Source organism: Symphalangus syndactylus, chromosome 2, assembly GCF_028878055.3.
Source record: "Symphalangus syndactylus isolate Jambi chromosome 2, NHGRI_mSymSyn1-v2.1_pri, whole genome shotgun sequence".
Taxonomy (NCBI): Eukaryota; Metazoa; Chordata; class Mammalia; order Primates; family Hylobatidae; genus Symphalangus; species Symphalangus syndactylus.
In genome coordinates this window covers 34,214,701-34,238,126 of record NC_072424.2, presented here as the reverse complement: position 1 = coordinate 34,238,126, position 23,426 = coordinate 34,214,701, and the positions used below count along the sequence as shown (strand labels likewise).

The window sequence follows — 23,426 nt, the reverse complement described above, 5'->3', positions numbered from 1 at the left end:
AAGTGAACACACAATGATAATGCAGTGAATTGACAGAAGATGCTTAGTCTTTCCAGCAGCACAGAGGAGAGGTACTTAACTGGATAAGATTTTTTGGATGAGGCAACACTGAGCTGACACTTGAAAGAGCTAACTGGACAAATAAGGAGTCATTGGATTTTCCAGAAAAGGGATCAGCATTTGTAAAGTCTAGAGGTGTTTGAAAATAGAGACTTTCAGGGGATAGTAGATATAAAAGCATTGGCCCATCATCAAAGGTATTTTGTGCTTTGGTTTTTAAAATTTTTTAAATGTATTCAATGTGTTCATCTGTTTGTATTGCTATAAAGGAATATCTGAGACTGGGTACTTTATAAAGGAGAGAGGTTGATTTTGGCTCACGGTTCTGCAGGCTGTGCAGGAAACATGGTTCTGGCAACTGCTTCTGGTGAGGGCCTCAGGAAGCTTGCAGCCATGGTGGGAGGTGAAGTGTGAGCTGGTGTGTCACATGGCAAGAGAGGAAGCAAGAGTGAGAGAAAGGATGTGCCTGACTCCTTTAAACAAACGGATCTCACGTGAACTGTTAGAGTGAGAACTCACTCATTACCTCTGCACCAAGCCATTCATGAGGGATCTGCCCCCCATGACCCGAACGCCTGAGGCAGAAACATTGGAAGTCACGTATCAACATGAGATTTGGAGGGGTCAAAGCATCCAGACCATATCATTCACTTATTTACTTTTGTTTGTTTGTTTGTTTTTGAGACAGGGTCTTGCTCTGTCACCTAGGCTGGAGCGCAGTGACATAATCATAGCTCACTGTAACCTCAAACTCCTGGGATCCAGTGATCCTCCCTCCTCAGCCTCCTGAGTAGCTAGGACTATAGGTGTGCAACACCATGCCCAGCTCATTAAAAAAATTTTTTTTTGTTTAGACACCAGGTCTTGTTATATTGTTCAGGCTACTTATTTACCCACTCATTTATTTATTTATTATTAATGGGAATAGGTTGTATGGAGCCATTTAGTCTTTTTTTTTTTTTTTTTTTTGAGACCAAGTCTCACTCTGTCGCCCAGGCTGGAGTGCAGTGGTGCGATCTTGGCTCACTGCAACCTCCGCCTCCTGGGTTCAAGTGATTCTCCTGCCTCAGCCTCCTGAGTAGCTAGGATTACAGGGGCCCGCCACCACATCTGGCTAATTTTTGTATTTCTAGTAGAGACAGGATTTCACCATGTTGGCCAGGCTGGTCTCGAACTCTTGACCTCAAGTGATCTGCTTGCCTCAGCCTCCCAAAGTGCTGGTGTTACAGGAGTGAGCCATCGCACTTGACCCACTTAAGCTTTTTAACCAATCTGGTCCACTGGTTGACTTGTGCACGTCCTTACCAGTCCTGAGTAGGACATCAAACTGCAACCTTGGTGTCTTGGGCAAGAAGCACCAACTGAATGATCTAGCCTAACCAGTCATACCCAAAAGTAATCGGTGTGGGAGAAGAGAGCAGCTGCTTTTAAGCCAATAAAATTCAAGGCAGGTAAGATGACTGGGTAGTTATGACACTGTTGTCTCCTTCTCCTGGTAAAAATGCTTACCCGCTGTGGCTGCTCCCTCAGTGCTTCTACCTGGCGCCTGACCTTTCAGTCTTCCTAATAAGTCTGCCTGAACTTCGTTGCCTCCTCAGGTGTCACGAGGGGAGTTTGTCTGGAGCCCCTTTGGGAGCTGATGTCAAATGCTCAACAAATGTTCTGTTAAGTTAGTGCTGCAGTAGGCTGGAAAAGGAGAAGATTAAAGGAATAAAATATGCCCCGAACAGTTTTGGAGAAGACTAGCCAGTGGTGACTCTGCTCTGTCATCTAAGGTGACCATATGGTTGGCTGATAAATGTTAACAATTTTCTGTAACACGTGGGCTTTTAATCTTCCTGACAGTCTGGAGGAAAAATGTTAGATATGATGACAGGCACAGTTTTTACCATGTCGTTAAGGGCCCCAAATGTAGTTTTTAGATTCCATAGATACTAAATCCAGCAATGCCACAAGAATGCCTGTGCAAACAGGATCTGTGTTGATGCAGGCTTTAAAATTTTTTTTTATTTTTGATATATACAAAGAAAACTCACTTCATCTAGCTTAAACAAATAAGGTTACTTTGTTAGGTGGATACAAAGTATCTAGCAGAATCCAAGAGAGCAGGTGTTGCTGGGTCTCTCAAGGGACCTGCCACCAGGTTCCCACAGGGCATCAGCCACCAAGGAAGAAGCTCCCTCCCTCATCTTTCGCTTCCTGTTTTTGGTCTGTGGATTCCCCTCATTTATTTGCTTTATTCTTCCCTCCATACAGCCTGCCTTTCTCTGCCTCTCCTGGGCTTCACATGCTCAGTTCCAGACCTGAGCAATGATTGACTTGCTCTTGATCCCTGTTATAAATTCCCAGGGAAAATAATAGAACTGGCTTCATGTGGGTCAGGTCTCCACCTTGACCCATCAGCTGTGGCCCTGGGGAGGTAGATAGGGTGGCCTAGAGCATCATGGCTTCAGAGAAGGATGTAATTCTGGGTGGGAGTTAATAATCTCAGAGGAGATTGTGAATGATACAGACACCCCCAAAATAGCCTCTGGGACCTCTCTGATCTATTACAGAGGTAGATTTCTGTTAGGGCACAATTGCTTTGCATTACAGGCTAGGAATTTACATGTAGGCCTGCAAGTCAGTGTTTCTGCTTTTTTGGAGGTTTACTTCATATCTTCACTGGGTACTATAGAAGAGGTGAACACTGGGTATATAATACTGTTCTTATTACTGTGTTACAGCACACAACTGAGAAGTTCTAAGAGGCAATTCTATCCAGGTTTAAATAAGGAGCTTTGCAGAGGTAGTATATCTTATGATCATGTATTTGAGATATCTGGCAGAACAAATGGGTGTGTTCTTGACTGTCCCTAGTCCTTGAGTTTGGAGGCACTCCTCTGCTATCCTTCCAAGGCTCTCTGCTATTCATCCATGCCCTCTTATCAACTTTAGTGTCCACAAGTACCTGATAGGGACCTCACCCCGCCTAAAGCAGGATTTTTGGATTCTTGCCTTGGTTTCTGCCCAGTGCTGTTCCCCAGACGTGAGATTCTTTTAACTTCCTTCCATGTCTCTAACTCATACATATCATTTAAGGTCAAGTTCAAGAGCCATGTCTACCATGTACCTTTCTTTAAGATGTCGTGGTTCACTGGGCTTCCTTACTTTAGAACTCATTCAATAGTGATTCACTGAACAGTTATTTATACAGCAGAGTGATGGCTGGTTATGTTAGTTCGCTAGGGCTGTTATAACAAAATACCACAGACTGGGTGGCTTAAAAAACAAAAATTGAGGCCAGGTGCGGTGGCTCACACCTGTAATCCCAGCACTTTGGGAGGCTATGGCGGAAGGATCACTTGAGGTCAGGAGTTTGAGACCAGCCTGGCTAATATGTTGAAACCCTGTCTCTACCAAAAATATAAAAAATTAGCTGGGTGTGGTGGTGTGCACCTGTAGTCCCAGCTACTCTGGAGGCTGAGGCAAGAGAATCGCTTGAACCCGGGAGGCAGAGGTTGCAGTGAGCTGAGATTGTGCCACTGCACTCCAGCCTGGGCAACAGAGTGAGATTCCGTCTCAAACCCCTCCCCACCGAAACAAAACAAAACAAACAAAAAAATTGATTTCCTCACAGTTATGGAGGTTAGAAGTCCAAGATCAAAGTGTCAGCAGGTTTGAATTCTTCTGAAGCCCGTCTCTTTGTTGTTTAGATAGCCTCCTTTTCACTGCCATTCCTCTGTGTGCACACATCACGTACCTCGTGTCTCTTTGTTTGACCAATTTTCCTCTTCTTGTGAGGATACCAGTCTGATTGGCTTTATTTTAACTTAATCACCTCTTTAAAGGCTCTATCTCCAAATACCATCACATTCCGAAGTAGGGGGCATCTGGACATTAACGTATGAATTTTGGAGGGACACAATTCAGCCCCTAACACCAGTGGAGACAGCGGTGAAGAAGACGTGCATCATCTTAGTGCTCCTGTAGTTTGATGGTGTGGTAGGGAACACAGGTATTAAGCAATCATTTACATGACTAGGCCATTAGTTACCATTGTGGGATGACGCAAGAAGTAGAATACACAATGCTGGAAAAGGTAGTCTGGGGAAGTGAGACTGAAGGTAATCTGAAGAAGTGAGATCTGAAAGAAGGTTGGATGGGAGCCAGCCAGCTGAAGAGAGAAAGAGAGAGAGTCAAGTATTCCAGACAGGAAGATCAGCATTTGTGAATTCCAGGCAATGGGAAAGAGCATGGCTACCCAGGGAATTGAAAGAACCAGTGTAACAAGGAGTGAGTGATGGGAGCTAGCACCAGAAAGTCGAAAGGGCGAGATTACACAGGACCTTATTTACTGACATCCTCATTTCAGTGCTTACTATATCCTGTCTTAGACTGTTGTCAGAAAATCTTTTAGGGGGAGTGTTGGTGTGCACGTTTTGCTTCTCCTTATGCTCCTCGAGGGAGAAGATCCTGTCTTCAACTCCTTTTGTATTCTCTCTCCACAGTGTGCAACATAGGGCTGGACATATAGTAGGTGCTCAAGAAATAAATTAAGTGGATATAATGAGAAATGAGATGAATAGAAGCACTCGTTTGTCTAAATTAGGGGCTGACGCGATCTTGTTGGGTGTGTTTCTCCTAGAGGCTCTGAAAGGTGAGGACTTTTGGTACTATAATGCCACCTAGTGATTCTTCTTATTACAACAACACAGGGGAGCAGGGTGGAGACTAGTCTTCTGTAATCCAGAAAATCGGAAATCAAACATTTTGTTTAATCAGCATAAATTGATTTGTCCAACCACCCATCCTTTCATCCATTCATCCATTCATCCATCTGCGTTGATGCCCCCTGCATCTCTTTCCTATGAGCTGAACATGTCACGCGCCTTTCTACCTCCTTGTGGTTCTTTGATTGCTCATATTTGAGTCTTTTTGTCCTCCTGTAAGTAAGGTCTCAGATATCAGTATCTAGATTCTCTGAGCTCCCGTTGTGCTTTCTGTTAAAATGGCATATACTAAATGATACCATCATATTGCGTTAGAATTAACTGTAGATGTTCCCTTCTGTCTTTCCCCAATACAGATTGTGAATGCAAAGGGCAGTGACTCTGCCTTAGTCACCTTGGTCCTTCCTGTGGGCAGCCTTGTGGCTACCATGCAGTAAGTTCTTTAAAAAATTTTTTACTGGATTGAACTGCTGTCACCTATGCAGGCCACCTACTTATGAAATCTCTTTTAGGAGATCCCTTGGACATGGGAAGACACACAGCCCTGCACTTGACATCAGTGCAACTTATGGGTGACCAGGGCCCTCTAGGTCTTTATTTTTGTTATATACTTTCAGAAATGTTATGGAGTTTCTCTGGATCATGGCAATCCCACAAACCGATGGTCCCAATGTGTAATCAGGTTTTCTGTGAACACACAAAGCAGCCTGAGCTGGGTTGCCTGTCCCATTTCAAGCTCATTTCTATTAGCTTGGCTTACAGTGTGGTTCAGCCTGCCTCTCCAGTTCATCTGCCACCTCTGCAGCAACCTCCATGCACATTATGACTCAGCCACGTTTCCCTCTTTTTGTCCATCAGATATGCAGTGTCAGGTCATGAATGAGATGTCACTGCACAGTTGTCAATTTTCCTTGAATTAATTCATCAATCCAACACAGTTCTCATAAACTTGACAAACTTACTCTAAAAATTATAAGGGAGGATAAAGGTCCACGGATAGACAAAGCAATCTTGACACAGAAGAATTTGGAATGGGGAACTTGCCCTTCAAGCGTGATGACTAACTGAAAAATCCACAGTGATAAAACCTTGTGGTACTGACACATGAACAAACCAGAGAGCTCAGAACATACTCATGTCTATTTGGAAACTTCCCCAAACCAATTTGGAAAGAATGGATTGTTTGACATGGGTTGTTGGAAAATTTGCTCACTCCATGGAGAAAAATATAGTTAGATCCCTATCTCACACCATATGGGAAGGATAACTCCAGATGGATTAGATAACTGAATGTAAAAAAGTAAAACTATGAAGCTAATAGATAGAAAAAAATGATGGGAGAATACCTTTATGACCTTGGGGTTAAGGAGGTCTAAATAATACCAAAAAACTATATAAAAAATATAGGGAAAAAAAGAGCTAAAGAGCCACAGTATCAAAATTAAGGACTATTGTTCCCTTAAGGACATAAAGGCAGAGTTTCTAGTTTTCTAAAGCAGATTGATGTCCAGGCTTCTCAAAGATATCTGTAAATCAAAAGAAGAAAAAGAAAAAAAGATCAATAGAAAAATAGGCAAAGATACTGAAAAGGCAGTTCACAGAAGGGAATCTCAAGTAGCCCATGAATGTATAAAGAAATGGTCAAAAAATTCACTAGTAGTTAGAGAAGTGAAAATGAAAGCAAAAAATGTGCTTACATTACTTTCATCATATGGACAGAAATTAGAAAATTAGCTAATTAGATGAGTCAATATTTGCAAAGCACTTACAATAGTATCTGGCATTTACTAAACACTTTATGAGTGTTTAATAAAAAAGACCTACCACGTTCTGGGAGGGGTGGATGGAAGTGTTGGATGGAAACCCCACACTGGAGTGCAGCTTAGGGCAGTAACTCTGGTACACAATCTTAAAGTGCTTGGTAAGTACCCAGGGCTTGTACTAGGCTATTGGGCATCGTTGTGCTTTTGGAAAACTGTTCATCTGGCCAGATGACTTTGAAAATATCACACCCTCTAGATAGTTACAGGCTTCTAGGTTCATGACTTGGCTGGGGTACAGAGATTTTGTGAGAATAAAAAGTGCACACCTTCCTCCAGTAGGGCACATGGCATGGGAAAGAGAGTAGAGACTGTTTTTCAGCCTCCATTGCCCCATGGCTGGATGTGTTTGTGCAGGACGCAGCTGCATAAGCAAATGTCCCTATGCATCCCTATAACTTTAACAATCTTACTCTTTGGCATATATTTCAGAGGAATTTGCACAGAGGTCCATTAGGGACCACGGACAAGGACGATCATGATTGTATTACTTGATGTATTGGAGAATTAGAGGCGGCCTTGTTACCTAACACCTGGGGAATGGAAGTGAAGTGTGGTAGATGCCCCTTATGAAACGCTGTGCAGTACTCAGAAGCAATGAACTAGGATATGCTTGCCAATCGCAACGAGGACAGATGCTTCAAAAGAATATTGAGTGAAAAAAGTAGAAAATAAGATAATCTCCGAAGTCCAGTAGCATTATTTAAACATTTTAAAAAAATATACTGATAAAAATTTTGTACGTGTCCCAAAAATACATATGGAAGCACAGTAGCATGAATGCCTATGGGGTTGAGGATAGGGGTTGGGAGTAGGGATGGGGATAAAGGAGGAAAATAAAACCAGAGAGGAGTCTTACACACTTCATGAACCAAGGAGTATAATTATTTCAACTATTTGTACCTGAAGTCCAGAAAGAGTGGAGGCAGAGGGGAGAGAAGAGGGCGAAGAAACGGTTTTGGGAGAGGGGTCCCAGAAGAGAGGTTTTCGCGATGTGGCGCTACATAAGTTTTTCCAGGATGCCTTAAGCTCTGCACCCTATTTTTCTCATCACTAATATTAGATTAAACCCTTTGAAGACAGCGTCTGTGGTTTCTCTACTTCAGCTTTCCCTCCGTGTCTTTCACACAGTAGCTGTTTTACAAGAGTTGAACTGACTGGAAGTGAGATTATTCCTCGTTGTCTCAGAAGGCAGAGGGTAGCCCCCTGTCCTTTCCTCATCCGGAATCTTCTGGTCCACATTTCCTTCCAAGCGTTAGTCCTCGGTTCTCCATGCTTGGCTCCCTAGTGTCACCCACCGTCCTTTCTGGGTGGCCTCTTCCAGTTCGCCCTCTTCTTTCTCCTGGGTGTCTCCATCTGCCCACACCGTGGGACTCCTCCCAGCCTCTCAGGGCACCGCCCCCTCATTTCCTTGGCTTCGCCCCATTGGGGAGATATTTGCATATTTCTCTGAGGAACCCTGCCCAGGTGCCAGCCTCAGAAGCTCCTCCCCTTTCGAATTCCCGCTAGCGCCCCTAGAGGGCGTGTCGGTTGCCAGGCGACGGGACGACGCGCCGAGCGCGGGTTTCCGCTCGGGGCGGGTGATAGAGACAGCGCGTCGCGCCTTTAGCTTCTTTCCCAGACTCCGGCCCAGCTCCTGCGATCTCCACAGCAGCCTCTGAGGCCGCCCCCAGAGAGCATCAGGATGGCTGAGGTCAGGAGTCAGCGCCCCTCTGTCGCCTTTCCCTTGACCCCTCCCCATTGTCCCTCTGCTACTGACGATTGTCACAAACGGTGATTCCAATATACCCCCCCATCAACATCTTATCCCCCTGCACCCTCACTCACTCCTCCGCCTTTCTCCGTTGGCTCTGGCCCCTTTACCTCCTGTTTCTCCTTCATTTGTGTGGACACCCCCCTATCCCCACTGTGGCATTGGCGCTATGCTAAGTGCGGTAGGAAATTAATGAATTCTGAAATCCACACGTGACATGCACCCAGCCCTAGATTTTTAGTCATGGAGTGATACCATAAGGGAGGCTCACACAGAAATATTGGAGGTGTCTTATCTCACAGGGGAAACCTGGAAGAAAGCTTCACAGATGACTGTTGTCATCCCAATCAACGGCCCTTGTCCACCTGTCACACCTTGATTTCCTAACATATGATCACCTGCTGTTACACATCTTCATTAAGGCTCTTCTGCCCATCACCACTGCCCTGTGTGTTCATTGACTCTTGTGTTAACATCTCGTATCACCCCACCACTCCCCCATATTACAATACACCCCATTTTCAGCCTCTCCAATGAGGGGTTGTTTCTGCAACCCTTCAGTGACTCCCTGCCTGCCCCTTAGCCCCCTCATTTATAACCTCAAGAGCCTCGGGTCCCTGTCATAACTTGCCATTCACAGTCCCCATCCACTATGGCCCTACCCAAATCCTTCACGGCCCCATCAGAGCCCTTCCCCCATCACCCATCCCACGGTCTGTTCCAGCCAGGACCAGCTGCATGATTTGCAAGGCCTGATGCAAAGTGAAAACACAAAGTCTCTTCAAAAATTGCAAAGAATTTTAAGACAGAACAGCAGAGCATTCACCCAAGAATGGGGCCTTTCTGAGCAAAGGGCCCTGTGCAAATGACACGTTTTCACTCCCATGAAGCCAGCCCAAGCCCCATCTTCTTTCAGCACCATCATGCTCCACATCCCCCCACCCCGTTCTAGTTACTTCCTTGCTTCCTCTGCACCATTCACATCACCTCATCATTGCTTTTCCTCCATCTCTAGTCTAGCTTTATAAATTCCGTCTTCCTGTGGTCAACACCCCCTTCCTTTCCTTTTGATACAATCTCTTTCATATCATCCATCTTCCTCACTCCTGGGCTCCATCACTCTCATGTCTCTCTGACATCCATGCTGCTGTGGCCACATCACTTCTCCCCATTACCCATAGTCATTTGTATCTCTTTCTTCCCATTTCCTTTCTTGTTCCTTCTAGTTCTTCATTGTCCCATTATTGCTTTTGAGTGTTTTCTCCTCTTTTCTCCCACTAGTCATCTTTGTTTATTTCATTCTTCATTCCCCATAGGGAAGCCCCAGCCTCCCAGAGGCACCACCCCCTCATTTCCTTGGCTCTGCCCTATTCAGGATATATTTGCATATTTCTCTGAGGAACCCTGCCCAGTTGCTGGCCTCAGAAGCTGCTTCACTATTACGAATTAGTTATTTCCATATCCCTCTTTCTGTTACTCCTCTCGTTTCTTCCTTTCTTCTACTTTTCTTCTTACTTGACCTCAGCCAACTTTCTCGATTCTGCTTTCACAATTCTCTATTTCCCCTCTGGCCTCATCTTATATTGCAGTTCTCTTTTCCTTTTTCCTTTTCCTTCTCCCCACTAATTGATATTCCCAGTACTTAGGACAGGACAGTACCTGGCACATAGCGAACAATCAGTGAATAGGTGAAGAATAAAGAAATGCCACAGTTCCTTTCTGATCAGTTCATGTTGATTTCATGCTTCTGAAACAGATACCATTATATGCTATAATAGTGGAAATATCAACTGTTTATTGGCCAAAGCTGAGATTATTTTTCCTTTGCTTTTAAAAGTAATATACTTTTTAATGACAATAGGAACAAATCTCTTTTGTTCCTAAAAGTTTCTTTAAAACTTTTCCTTCTTTGGTGTTTTTCCATTCCTGTGCTAAGTGCCAGGTAAACAGGTAAAACTTGGACAGCTAACAAATCATTAGGCTGTTGATCAAGTGTTGACGTTAATACCATTTACAGGGATGGAACCAAGAACATTGTAGTGATAAATTTTTGTGTGTGCTTATGTTTAGCATCAACAAGGGAGAAGAACAGAACAGCAGCAACACCATATTTCCTTAATATGGTTTTTCCTCCTTTGTGGAATTACTACATTGTGGTCTTTGCAATAATCTGCTTTTAGGCAGGAAGAAAAACCCATGTGAATTTAAAATTAGTACTAAAGTTGTTATACAAAATGCTGTAGATATGCTTGTGACTCTACATTTATTTTAATTTACAAAGACTATTTTGCTTGCATGTCATCGTTAGAGATTTAATTAATAATACAAGTGTTTTCAAAAACCAAGAATACATAGATTTTCTCCATATTGGGCAAGACAGGCTTGTCAAAACAGAAGGTAAACTAGACTCCTTAAAATCTTCAGGGTGAATTGAAATTTTACTTTATTATTGGGACTAGAGATTGTTTCAGTTGGTTTCTTTTAGCAAGATAGTGTTGATGCCAAGGCCTTTTGTAGAGTAGAATATTAAAACATAATATTGCAAACGTAAGTAAGGCCTTTCAAGCCTTATGAGTCCTTTGCTCAAAAGTCTTGAGTGGTTCCCTGTGGCCTGCAGAATAATGCAATCCATACTCCTTTGAATGTAATTCAGTGTTTTTACTGTGTGTCCCTCACTCCCTAGCTAGTGTTTTGCTTCCTTCTCCTTGTCATACCTCTTATCCTTTTCTAAAATGTGCACAGACTTTTTTAAACTTTTCTTTTAGGTTCGGGGATAAATGTGCAGGTTTGTTATATAGGTTAATTGAATGTCACAAGGGTTTGTTGTACAGATTATTTCATCACCCAAGTAATAAGCATAGTACCTGATAGGTAATTTTTCAGTTCTTTACCCCCTCCCACCTTCCACCCTCAAGTAGGCCCCAGTGTCTATTCCCTTCTTTGTGTCCTCAGTGTTTAGCTCCCAGTTATAAGTGAGAACATGTGATATTTGGTATTCTGTTCCTGCATTAGTTAGGATAATGGCCTCTAGCTCCATCCATGTTGCTACAAATAATGTGATCTCATTCTTTTTTATGGCTGAGTAGTATTCCATGGTGTATATGTACCACATTTTTCCTTTTTTGTTTTGAGATGGAGTCTTACTCTGTTGCCCAGGCTGGAGTGCAGTGGAACGATCTTGGCTCACTGCAACCTCTTCCTCCCTGGTTGAAGCAATTCTCATGCCTCAGCCTCCTAAGTAGCTGGGATTACAGGTGCCCACCACCACACCCAGGTAATTTTTGTATTTTTAGTAGAGACGGGGTTTCACCATGTTGGCCAGGCTGGTCTTGAACTCCTGACCTCAGGTGATCCACCCGCCTCGGCCTCCCAAAGTGCTGGGATTACAGGTGTGAGCCACTGCGCCAGGCCTATGTACCACATTTTCTTTATCCAGTCTACTGTAGATGACATTTAAGTTGATTCTATGTCTTTGCTATTGTGGATAGTGCTGTGATGAGCATATGCATGCATGTGTCTGTATGGTAGAGTGATTTATATTCATTTGGGTATATACCCAATAATGGAATTGCTGGGTCAAGTGGTAATTCTAAGTTCTTTGAGAAATTGCCACACTGCTTTCTACAATGGCTGAACTAATTTACATTCCCACCAGCAGAGTATGTTCCCTTTTCTCTACAATCTTGCCAGCATCTGTTATTTTTTTTTACTTTTTAATGAAGCCATTCTGACTTGTGTGAGATGGTATCTCATTGTGGTTTTGATTTGCATTTCTCTAATGATTAGCTATGTTGAGCATTTTTTTATATGCTTGTTGTCTGCGTGTATGTCTTCTTTTGAAAAGTGTCTGTTTATATCCTTTGTCCACTTTTTAATGGGGATGTTTGTTTTTTGCTTGTTATTTTATTTAAGTCCCTTATAGATTCAGAATATTAGACCTTTGTCGGATGCAGTTTGCAAATGTTTTCTCCCATTTTGTAGGTTGTCTATTTACTCTGTTGACAGTTTTTTTTTTTTTTTTTTTGCTGTGCAGAAGCTCTTTAGTTTAAATAAGTCCCATTTGCCAATTTTTGTTTTTGTTGCAATTGCTTTTAGCATCTTCGTCATGAATCCTTGTCAGGGCCTATGTCCAGAATGATATTTCCTAGGTCATCTTCCAGGGTTTTTATAGTTTTAGGTTTTACATTTAAGTCTTTAATACATTTTGAATTGATTTTTGTATATGGTGTAAGGAAGGAGTCCAGTTTCAATCCTCTGCATATGGCTAGCCTATTATCCCAGCACCATTTATTGAATAGAGAATCCTTTTCCTGTTGCTTTTTTGTTCACTTTGTCAAGGATCAGATGGTTGTAGCTGTGCCGCATTATTTCTGGACTCTATTCTGTTCTGTTCATCCCTCTTATTCTTTAGCCAACTTGGATACTTGCTTGGCCCTGAGCTTTGCTCAGGCTTTGCCATCTGCTGGGAATGCCCCTTTTCTCCATATTCCCCTATGAAAATTCCACTCTTCCTTCTGGGCCTGCTCAAATGCCAATTATTTTCTGAGATTTTTTTCTTATTCTTGCTGCTGGGAATAATTCTCTTTCTGTGGGTTCATAGAGAACTTTGAATACATTTTATGATAGGGATCAAATTCTATGCTTTCATTAACTGCATTCATACCCCACCAGCAATTAAGTATAAATTCCCTGTGGATAAGCTCTTTATTCCTCATCTTGTGGATAAGCTGTTTATTCCCAATCCATCACAGAATTTATGTATGGCAGATGTTCAATAAATACTTACTCAATGAATGAATAAATATATTAACCATACCCATTCTTCATTATTATGTTGTAGCTAGCAAGAAGTAGGTGGATTTGTTTGCTACAGCAGCCATAACAAAGCACCACAAACTGGGTGGCTTACTCCAGTCTGAGCTCATCTTAACTTATTAAATGACTCTGTTCCAAATAAGGTCAGATTAGCAGGGTTAGGACTTCAAAATACCTTTTTGGGGGATACAATTCAAGCCCTAAAAGTAGAGAAATAAGAATTCTGATATAACTCACTCTTAGGTTCTCATCTAAGTAATAGCCAGACTTGCTTGAATTATATCTGTATGTCTGGGCTTATATTTTGAAATAATTTGTTGCCCATCTAACCATGGAAAGCAAATGTGGAAAAGTCCCATGAGTATTGCACAGGGGCATTTTAGGACACTGTGGGGCATGACCTAGCCTACGTTTCTAAGGGATAAAAATGATGGAATCTCTTTTGGGAGACAATTGCATATTTCAGGTGAGTTTCACTGCATATGTGATTTCATGATATCTATGCCAAGATCTTCCTATGTCTGGCCTCAGCACACTGTGGCCACCCCCGCTGCCCTTTGCAGTCTTAGGGGCAATAAGAAGCAGGGCCCAGTGAAAAGAGACCAGGGTTTGGAATAATCATAATAGCTCTGAAAATTCATTGAATCCCTACTATTTGCAGGCATTTGGCTAAGTGTTTAACATCAGTGATCTCATTTAATCTAATCCTTAGTAACATCATGTGGTGGGAACTACTATTATCCTAATGCATATATATTCTGCATATATATCCCAATGCATATATATATATGTAATGTGTATAAATGTATAATGTGTATGTGTGTATATATGTGTGTGTGTGTGTATATATATATAATATACATATACATATACACTCACACATGTATATGTACATAAGCATCAGGGTCTGAACGAGGAACTTTCCTATCATATAATCTTAATTTTTCTGCTTATCAGTGGCTTTACTTTTGCTCGTATGGAGGTGTTTCATTCAGAGGTAATAGCAGTAATTCCTTGACAGTAATGATGTAAATGTTGCATTGCCCTTTCCCATCCCTGCTTTTTTTCTATAGGAAAAGGGTGGAAAGCAAGTCCTGGAAGAATCTGCATTTGAAGAAATGGAAAGAGATTTTCAGGGAGTTCTCCGTGAACTTTCAGGAGACAAAAGTCTGGAAAAATTTCGGATTGAATATGAGAGGCTTCATGCTGTCATGAAGAAGTCTTATGACAATGAAAAGCGTCTGATGGCCAAATGCAGAGAGCTAAATGCAGAGATTGTAGTGAATTCCGCGAAGGTCGCCACTGCCCTTAAGCTCTCTCAGGACGATCAGACCACCATTGCATCCCTAAAGAAGGTCAGTGATCTTCTAGAAATGGAATGAACCTGAATTTAAAACATCATTCTCTCATTATATTGGCACCTCTAGGCTGGTAGTAAATGAGTTATTAGGTAAAAATTTACATGATTTTATATTCATTAAGCCTAAGGAATAATGTTCATTTTCAAAGAAAACAATTTTTTTAGCCTGGGTGAATCACATCATGCAGAAAATAATGGAGCATCTTACTTGCTTGGTTTCTGGGAAATAATGGGTTAGGAAAAAGATTTAGAGATAAGTAAATGCAATATTTGGAATCTCAATATGTCTTATTTGATGCATGATAAGTAATTTAATACCTCATGATGGTAGTTTAACTGTTAAAGATATTTTCATATTTCTGCTTTTTCTCCTGTTGTAGTAAAGATTGCCCTGAGAATTCCCAGATAGTAATTTTCATGACCTTTCTTCCTAGCACTCCTTTTCTTTCCTCTGAATCCTCCCAGTTCCTCATAATAGGAGAACAGAGATTCAGTCTGGGGATACTAAGGATGTATTGCTTTGTTTTACACTAGATTTTTTTCATCCTTAAGTGTGTTGCATTATTTTGAAGGTAAAATATAAATGTTCCTTGCTGACTCATGGTGATAAGAGGTTGAAACATAATTAAAACCCTAAATATGAGAAACAATTTATAAAATTTTTAGACAGCTGCCTTGATATCATGCAATTAGATACCACCCAGTTCAAATGAATTTCCAAGACCAGTACTAAATATGGATTATCAATTCTCTTAGAAACTACTCACTTTTAAGTGCTGTTTTAAAGTTTATTGTCATGTTCTTCTTCTCCTTGCTGAAAAACCAATATAAGAAGGCTTAAAGTCATTTTATAATGGAAAAAAACATTTTTCATTGTAAATGTAAAAACTGATGAAGGGCCGGGGGTGGTGGCTCATGCCTGTAATCCCAGCACTCTGGGAGGCTGAGGTGGGTGGATCACCTGAGGTCAGGAGACCAGCCTGGCCAACATGGTGAAACCCCGTCTCTACCAAAAATATAAAAATTAGCTGGGCGTGGTGGCATATGCCTGTAATCCCAGCTACTTGGGAGGCTGAGGCAGGAGCATCACTTGAACCAGGAGGTGGAGGTTGCAGTGAGCCAAGATTGTGCCACTGCACTCCAGCCTTGGCAACAGAGCAAGACTGCATCTCAAAAAACAAAACAAAATAAAACAAAAAACCCAAAACAAACAAACAAACAAAATCTGGAAATGGAGGTCATGAATGGATTAAAAATCTAATTGGTGAAGTTGATTTGGATAAAACTTTTGTAATCATTTTTTAATGTAAATATCTTTCATTTGTTTTGCCAAATATAACACATGTGGTTGCTACATAAGAAATATTCCACAAACTGACATTTTGCTTTGAATCACTGAATTATGTGCTATAGTTACCCAAGAGTAGTCTGTCTAATGTAATAGTGACCACGAATTTGTTACATTAAATACTCTCTTCCACCCATTTTATTCCTTGTCAATAAACAAGTGGAATATTTTAACCTAAAGCTTATAGGTTCTTATCTGTACAAAGGACCCACATTCTACTCGACAGAATTTTGCAAGAAAGTTAAGTGGTGGCCTAAAACTCAAAGCTGTTGTGTATTAGTTGGTCATCACATTGCATTAAAGAAATACCTGAGACTGGGTAATTTAGAAAGAAAAGAGACTTAATTGGTTCATGGTTCTGCAGGCTGTCCGGGAAGCATAACACTGGCATCTGCTCAGCTTCTTGGGAGGCCTCAGGAAACTTACAGTCATGGCAGAAGGCAAAGTGGAGCAGACACTTCACGTGGGCCAGAGCAGGAGCAAGAGAGGGAGGGGGGGAGGTGTCACACACTTTTTAAAAAAAACTTTTAAGTGCAGGGGTACATGTGCAGGATATACAGTTTTGTTCCATAGGTAAACGTGTGTCGTGGGGGTTTGTTGTACAGATTATTTAATCACCAGGTATTAAGCCTAGTATCCATTAGTTATTGTTTCCTTATCCTCTCCCTCCTCCTACTCTTCACCCTCTGAAAGGCCCCAGTGTGTGTTATTCTCCTCTATGTGTCCATGTGTTCTCATCATTTAGCTCCCATTTATAAGTGAGAACATGTGGTATTTGGTTGTCATTTCCTGTGTTAGTTTGCTAAGGATAATGGACTCTAGCTCCATCCATGTCCTTGCAAAGGACATGATCTTGTACTTTTTTATGGCTGCATAGTATTTCATGGTGTATACGTACTCTTTATCTAGTCTATCATTGATAAGCATTTGGGTTGATTCCATGTCTTTGCTATTGTCAGTAGCACTATGATGAACATATGCGTGCATCACACACTTTTAAATGACCAGATCTCGTGAGAACTCACTCACTATCACAAGGACAGTACCAAGAGGATGGTGCTAAACCATTCATGAGAAATCCACCCCCATGATTCAGTCACCTCCCACCAGGCCCCACCTCCAACACTGGGGATTACATTTCAATATGAGATTTGGGCAGGGACATACATCCAAATTATGTCATGTTGCAAAATTTACTGTGCTTTGCTCCTTTACTGGAACTGCTGTAATTCACTTTTAAGTATTTATGTCAATATTACACATTGCATTTTATAACAGTAAGGAAGCCAAAGCTGCATGGGTCATTGCCTCCATTCCCTGTTATGGGTTTTTTCCCATATGTAAGCATTTGATGAGAAGGCTTGGGCTTGAGTTTCTGCAAAATGGGAATTACCAAGGTTGTAGGGTACAATTAGGTAACAGTAAAGAACAGCATTGTGTGGATTGTTCTAAAGCTCACATTGCCACTAGGAGATCACTTGGGACCAGATGATAAAATATATTTTTTATTTACAAATCTTTCGAGAGGTTTAATTCAGTCTATCTATTTTATTTTATTTTATTTTATTTATTTATTTATTTATTTTTTTGAGACGGAGTCTTGCTCTGTCGCCCAGGCTGGAGTGCAGTGGCGCGATCTCGGCTCACTGCAAGCTCCGCCTCCCGGGTTCACGCCATTCTCCTGCCTCAGCCTCTCCGAGTAGCTGGGACTACAGGCGCCTGCCACCACGCCTGGCTAATTTTTTGTATTTTTAGTAGAGACGGGGTTTCACTGTGGTCTCGATCTCCTGACCTCGTGATCCGCCCACCTCGGCCTCCCAAAGTGCTGGGATTACAAGCGTGAGCCACCGTGCCCGGCCCAGTCTATCAATTTAAGGCTTGGATCTATGATCATTTCTCATGTGATAAAACTTATTTTTTTTCCTTTTAATATCTGGACTTGAAAAGCACATAAACTTTTATTTCTAATTTTGCAAACCTTGCAGTAAGTGAGCCTTGCAGCCACACTCAGCTACACAAGAAAAAATACCCTCTAGTAGTCTCTACTTTATTTTATTTTTATTTTTAATTTTTTTCAGACAGGGTCTTGCCCTGTCATCCAGGCTAGAGTGCAGTGGCATGATTGCAGCTCACTGCAGCCTCAAATTCCTGGGCTCAAGAGGTCTTCTTGCCTCAGCTCCTCGAGTAGCTGAGACTATAGGCCTGTACCACCACGTCCAGTCCAGTCTTCCTCTTTCAATGTGCTATTCACTGTTGACTAGCTCGCATTAAACAATTTAGTCAATGCACATTTATACAGCTACACTGTGGTCATGGTATTATTCTGTTTGCTAGTTTATCTTGCATCTAGAACCCAGTTCGGTCTTTCTCACTGATATTCTATGACCCATCTAGGAAATTGAAAAGGCCTGGAAGATGGTGGACTCAGCCTACGACAAAGAGCAGAAGGCCAAGGAGACGATTCTTGCTCTGAAAGAGGAGATAGTGAACCTGACCAAACTAGTGGAGCAAGGGTCTGGACTGTCAATGGACCAGGATAGCAAGTAAGTCATAGCCTTGTTGATGTATGTTAAACTTGCTTTTGCAGAGGCCTCCTTCAATAGACAGCCTGGGGCTTGCCAGTGTCTTCTTGAACATTCTCTGTGATATAAGACTCTTCTTTATTGGGTTCTCAGAGATTGTTTTCTGTCTGTTGCATTTTAAGTAATGTTCTTTTCTCCACACCTAAGAACTTCTAATTCGTGGTTATCTTAAACTTCTGCCTCCATAGGAATCAGTAGTATAGTTTCAAAATGAGTAAGATGTTAAGTTTATTTCTCTGCAATTTGTGTAGAATATAACTGGCTAATTTTCTGCCCAGAGTCCCAGCTTCTCCCACCTACTCCCCATAATCAGTCTCATCACCATCCCTCCCACCCTTCAGATTCTAGGCCAGAAAACAGAGCTGCTCTTCCCTCCTCCTGCTCCCCCGTCTCTTAAAGCCACTGCCTTGTTGACTTGGTCTTCTAAGCGTGGCCTTTCACTCCTTCTGGTCACCAGTGCTACTGCCTTGGTTCAGGCCTCCTATTCTCTGCCAGATTTGGCAGTAGCCTCCTAACTAGTCTCCCTGCCTACAGAAGACATGTCCTTCTTTATTCCATCATTGCTACCAAATTTAGGCTCCTAAAACACATGTGCACCTATCCCCATCATAAACACTTTCAATAGCTACCCATACCCAAAGGATAAAGCCCAGACTCTTGACTGTGTCAAGAGCCCTTTGAGAACCTGCCCCAGTCAGCCTCTCTAGCCTCGTGCCAGCCCATCGAGTTGCTCACACCTCCATGCCTTTGTACATGCTGCTTTCCATGCTCAGAATGCCTTTTCTTCCATTCTCCCCATGGTCAACTTTTATGTCTCCTTTAAGACCCATCTCAAACACTGTCTTAACTTCATCACCATCAGCATCACTGTTCCAACATCCTCTCCACATCCAGACTCCAATGACCACACAGAAAGTCACTATGTTTTCTGTTTCCGTAAGACCCAACATTTACCTCTAGTATGGCACTGATCAGATTACATTGAAAATTATTTGTTGATGTGCTTCTCTACTCATTAGGCTATGAACTCTGTGAAGGAAGACACCTTTATATCCCCTCCAGGAGCCCAGCACTGTGTGAGGCATGCAAAACATGGCATCAACGAATGAATCAGGAATGAACATACACTTCCTTGGGCAGCCAAGGAAATTAACCAAATCTAATGTTGCTTTTTCAGTTTCTTATGCTTTTTTGATGCATTGATCCAACATTGACAGATAGTCCTAAGTACAATGGTTGGGAGAGGGAATAGGAAATAAAAACAGAAAATGTGATGCCTGTAGTGTGGGATTTATCTTCTTGTTAAGGAAGTCAAGCATATTCAGAGCAACTACTGAAGAGGAATGCGAGGGAACTGATTCAGATACAAGGCATTTTTAACAAGCATTGGAAGAGGGTGAGGAGGAGAACTGAAGAAACAATCCAGCCCATAATTTATCTTTAACAGTGTGCCCAGGTGTAACTGTCTGTCTTCATAGTAACCTTCAAATTTAAGGTTTTATTTCTGGAGTAGAATTTGAGTGCAGGTTTAAAGTTTCCTTATTAAACATTTGTTACATCAAAGGTGTTGGTAAATATACTTTGTCAAATTCCTGTGTTTTGAGCAGTCGTTTGATGACTGTCAGCTGCAAGAGTCTGCAGTGCAAGTTCTCCTCTGCCTTCTCAGCTCCAAGAGCTGCCTTGCTCTACATTCATTCTGCTGCAGAGGTCGTATCAGACACTGAGCTTCCACTTACAAAGTGCTAATTCTGCAGGAAGTCATGCCAAATCATATGGAATGGCTTTGGAAATTTGGAGGTAACTGGTTTACAATTCAAATCAATGAATATTATCACATAACCTCCAAAAATGGGCATCATGAATGATTTTCCCAATTTTGTTCTTTGTAACATTTTATCTGGGCTGCATTCATTTGGGAGAAACTAATCTTTTTGGGTAAATGGATAGAAAACTAGCAATGCATATTATTTGGTTCTGTTTATGCTTTATTCTAGAGTTTATAGCTGTGATCATAGCCCTCCAGTGGATATATTAAACAAATAATTTCCAAAATTGACATCTGCTTAGGATTAATTACCAGAGTTGATAATAGCAATATAGTCTTATTGTAACAAATTCAAGTAATACAGAGGTGTGGAAAGTATCAACCCCCACAACTTTCCACCTTAAATTTCTCAGAGATAATCAGTGATATGTTTTTCTGGGCTTCTGTAAAAATGTCTGTAAAACACACACACACACACACACACACGCATGAATAGACATTGTATTTTCTTAAAAATAAAAAAATAAATTATACTATGCATGTTATCATTAGTACTTCTTTCCAGTTAACGTCTCACAATCTGATCCCATATCATGGCATAAAGATCTTTCTCTTTAATGCCTGAATAGTGTTGATCATTGACCTGACATCTTTCCCATGAAAACGAACTCAGAGAATGATATGAAGGACCCCTGAGCAGATGGCCATTTAGTCTGACTCCTGTGTTCTTCGTTTTTAGCATCCGAGATTTACTGAGGTTCAAAGAAGAAGTGACAAAGGAGAGAGACCAGCTCTTATCAGAAGTGGTAAAATTACGAGAATCCCTAGCTCAGACCACTGAACAGCAGCAGGAAACAGAGCGATCAAAAGAGGACGCTGAACACACCATCAGTCAGGTCTGCCATGGAGGGCAAGAAGAAGGAATATTTCCTTCCAGAGGATGTTTGTCCTTCCACAGTCTCTATTCCCATCTTGCTCCTTTCTCAAATTTACCCCCTTGCACCCAGATGAAACATCCTCAGTTCTTCTTGTTTCTTTAGTTTGTTCTCTTGAGAGGAGCTTTACTTGAGTTGAATGACTTGAATTGTTCTTTCTCTGCATTCTCTGTCTGAGAAGTCACTGAGGCAGGCACTCCCTACTTACAATTCTGGCTCAAAAAGATGATCCCCATGAAGGCCAGGGGGCCCAGCATCTGGGGGTGGTAGAAGTAGTTTCTTTGGCCCTTCTTATTTATTTATTTATTAGAAAGTCATTTAGCAGACTCCTTCTGAACACTTTTATATAAAGCCCGAAGTCAAATAGATCATACACAATGTGCAGTCCCCAAGAAAAAAACGAGACTTCTTTGAACATGAGATAGGAAAAAGGCTTTTCCTAGCATTTGGACATCAAGATAAACCTATAGTGCTCTCTTTAGCAATATCCAGGGTCATGTAAAACACAATTTTATACTTAGGGTTGCTAGCCACATTTTATTTAGTCCCTATTGATAGAGAATGGGATGAATTCTTTCCATGTTTAATGCCCCTAGAACTCTGAGCTTCCATATGTATTTGATTTTATACCACACTTTGTGGATTTGCTGCCCACCATCAGGGTAGTCATTTGATTTCAAGGCCCCAAGAAACAGTATAGAATATTCCTCAAAAATTTGAACACTGGGGCTCAAGTATGTCTGCCCTATAGGGGAAATGCTACTGCAAAGTGACTGCCCTGACAATCACAGACCTGAGAGAGGAGAAGGCTTGGTTCGCTGAGACCTGCCATGGTCAGGGCTCATCTCTTTCTCTCTTGTCCTTTCCACACCGTCTAGTTCCAACAAGAAATCCAGCAATGTCAGAACGAAGCTTCCCGGGAGCTCCGGAAGAAGGAAAAACTAGAGAAAGAGCTCAAGCAGATTCAGACAGACATGGACAGCAGGCAGACAGAAATAAAAGCCCTGCAGCAGTATGTGCAGAAGAGCAAGGAGGAGCTTCAGAAGCTGGAGCAGCAGCTGAAGGAGCAGAAGGTGAGTTGGGTGTGGGCCTTTGCAAAAAAGCAAGAAAAACCCAGAATGGCACCTTTATTCACCTTTTTGTGCATTTTGAATTCTCTTGGAAAGCAGTAAATTCCCTTCACTACTCGTGCTGATGATGTAAAACTTAGCACTGCAATTTGGTCTCTGAATGGCTCTTATGAGGTAGTTATGCCCCCCCTTTTAAATTTCCCAGCTCTAACAGGTTAATAAGTTTCTTTTTAACCTTCTGTTGATCTATACTACACATATAGAAAAGTGTATATGTCACGGGAGGGCAGCTTGATTAATTTTCACCACTCAACCGCATCTTGGTCACCTGCTCCCAGCCGGAGAAACAACATTACCAGCATCCCCAGAAGCCCTTTTGTGCTCCCTCTTAGTCCTTCTCCCCCTAAAATACCATTTCTATCCTGAATTCTAAGCAGAGTTTGGTTTTGCCTGTCTTTATACTTTACAGAAATAAAATATTACAGGATATATTCTTTGTGTCTAACTTCTGCTATATTCTGTTTGTGAGATACATTCATGTTGTTGCCATGTCGTTATAGACTTGTGATGCCCAATATGGTAACCCTTAGCAACAAGTGGCTATTTAAATTCAACTTCATTAAAATGAAATTAAATTAAAAATTCATTTCCTTGGTTGTACCAGTATCATTTCAAGTACTCAGTAGCCACAGGTGGCTAGTTGTTGCCATATTAGCACAGACAGAGAACATTTATATCACTGCAGAAAGCTCTATTGGACAGAGCTCAGTAGACCATGAGCTCTCATTGCTGTGCAGTATTCCACTGGGTGAGTATAACAATTTATTTTTAACAGTTTTATTTTTATTTTTATTTATTTATTTTTGAGATGAAGTCTCTCTGTCGCCCAGGCTGGAGCACAGTGGCATGATCTCAGCTCACTGCAACCTCCACCTCCTGGGTTGAAGCGATTCTCCTGCCTCGGTCTCCCGAGTAGCTGGAGTCCGCCACCATGCCTGGCTAATTTTTATATTTTTAGTAGAGACAGGGTGTCACCGTGTTGGCCAGGCTGGTCTCGAGCTCCTGATCTCAAGTAATCCAACTGTCTTGGCCTCCCAAGGTGCTAGGATTACAGGCATGAGCCACTGCACCCAGCCAACAGGTTTATTTTTAAGATATTTTCAAGTTTAGCAAACTATGGTCAATCTTTATGTATTTTTAATATGG

General features: G+C 41.7%; 1 protein-coding gene across 1 annotated transcript in view; it reads left to right on the top strand.

The window, feature by feature from the left end:
- The first annotated feature begins 8,145 nt into the window (after positions 1–8,145).
- CFAP58 (cilia and flagella associated protein 58) overlaps positions 8,146–23,426 on the top strand; it is a 102,993-nt gene continuing 87,712 nt past the window's right edge. Inside the window, exons 1-5 of the mRNA XM_055249910.2 lie at positions 8,146–8,285; positions 14,234–14,515; positions 18,263–18,411; positions 20,955–21,111; positions 22,029–22,223. Coding sequence (XP_055105885.2) covers positions 8,277–8,285; positions 14,234–14,515; positions 18,263–18,411; positions 20,955–21,111; positions 22,029–22,223 — 792 coding nt within the window. The 5' untranslated portion in view covers positions 8,146–8,276. The remainder of the gene's footprint in view (positions 8,286–14,233; positions 14,516–18,262; positions 18,412–20,954; positions 21,112–22,028; positions 22,224–23,426) is intronic.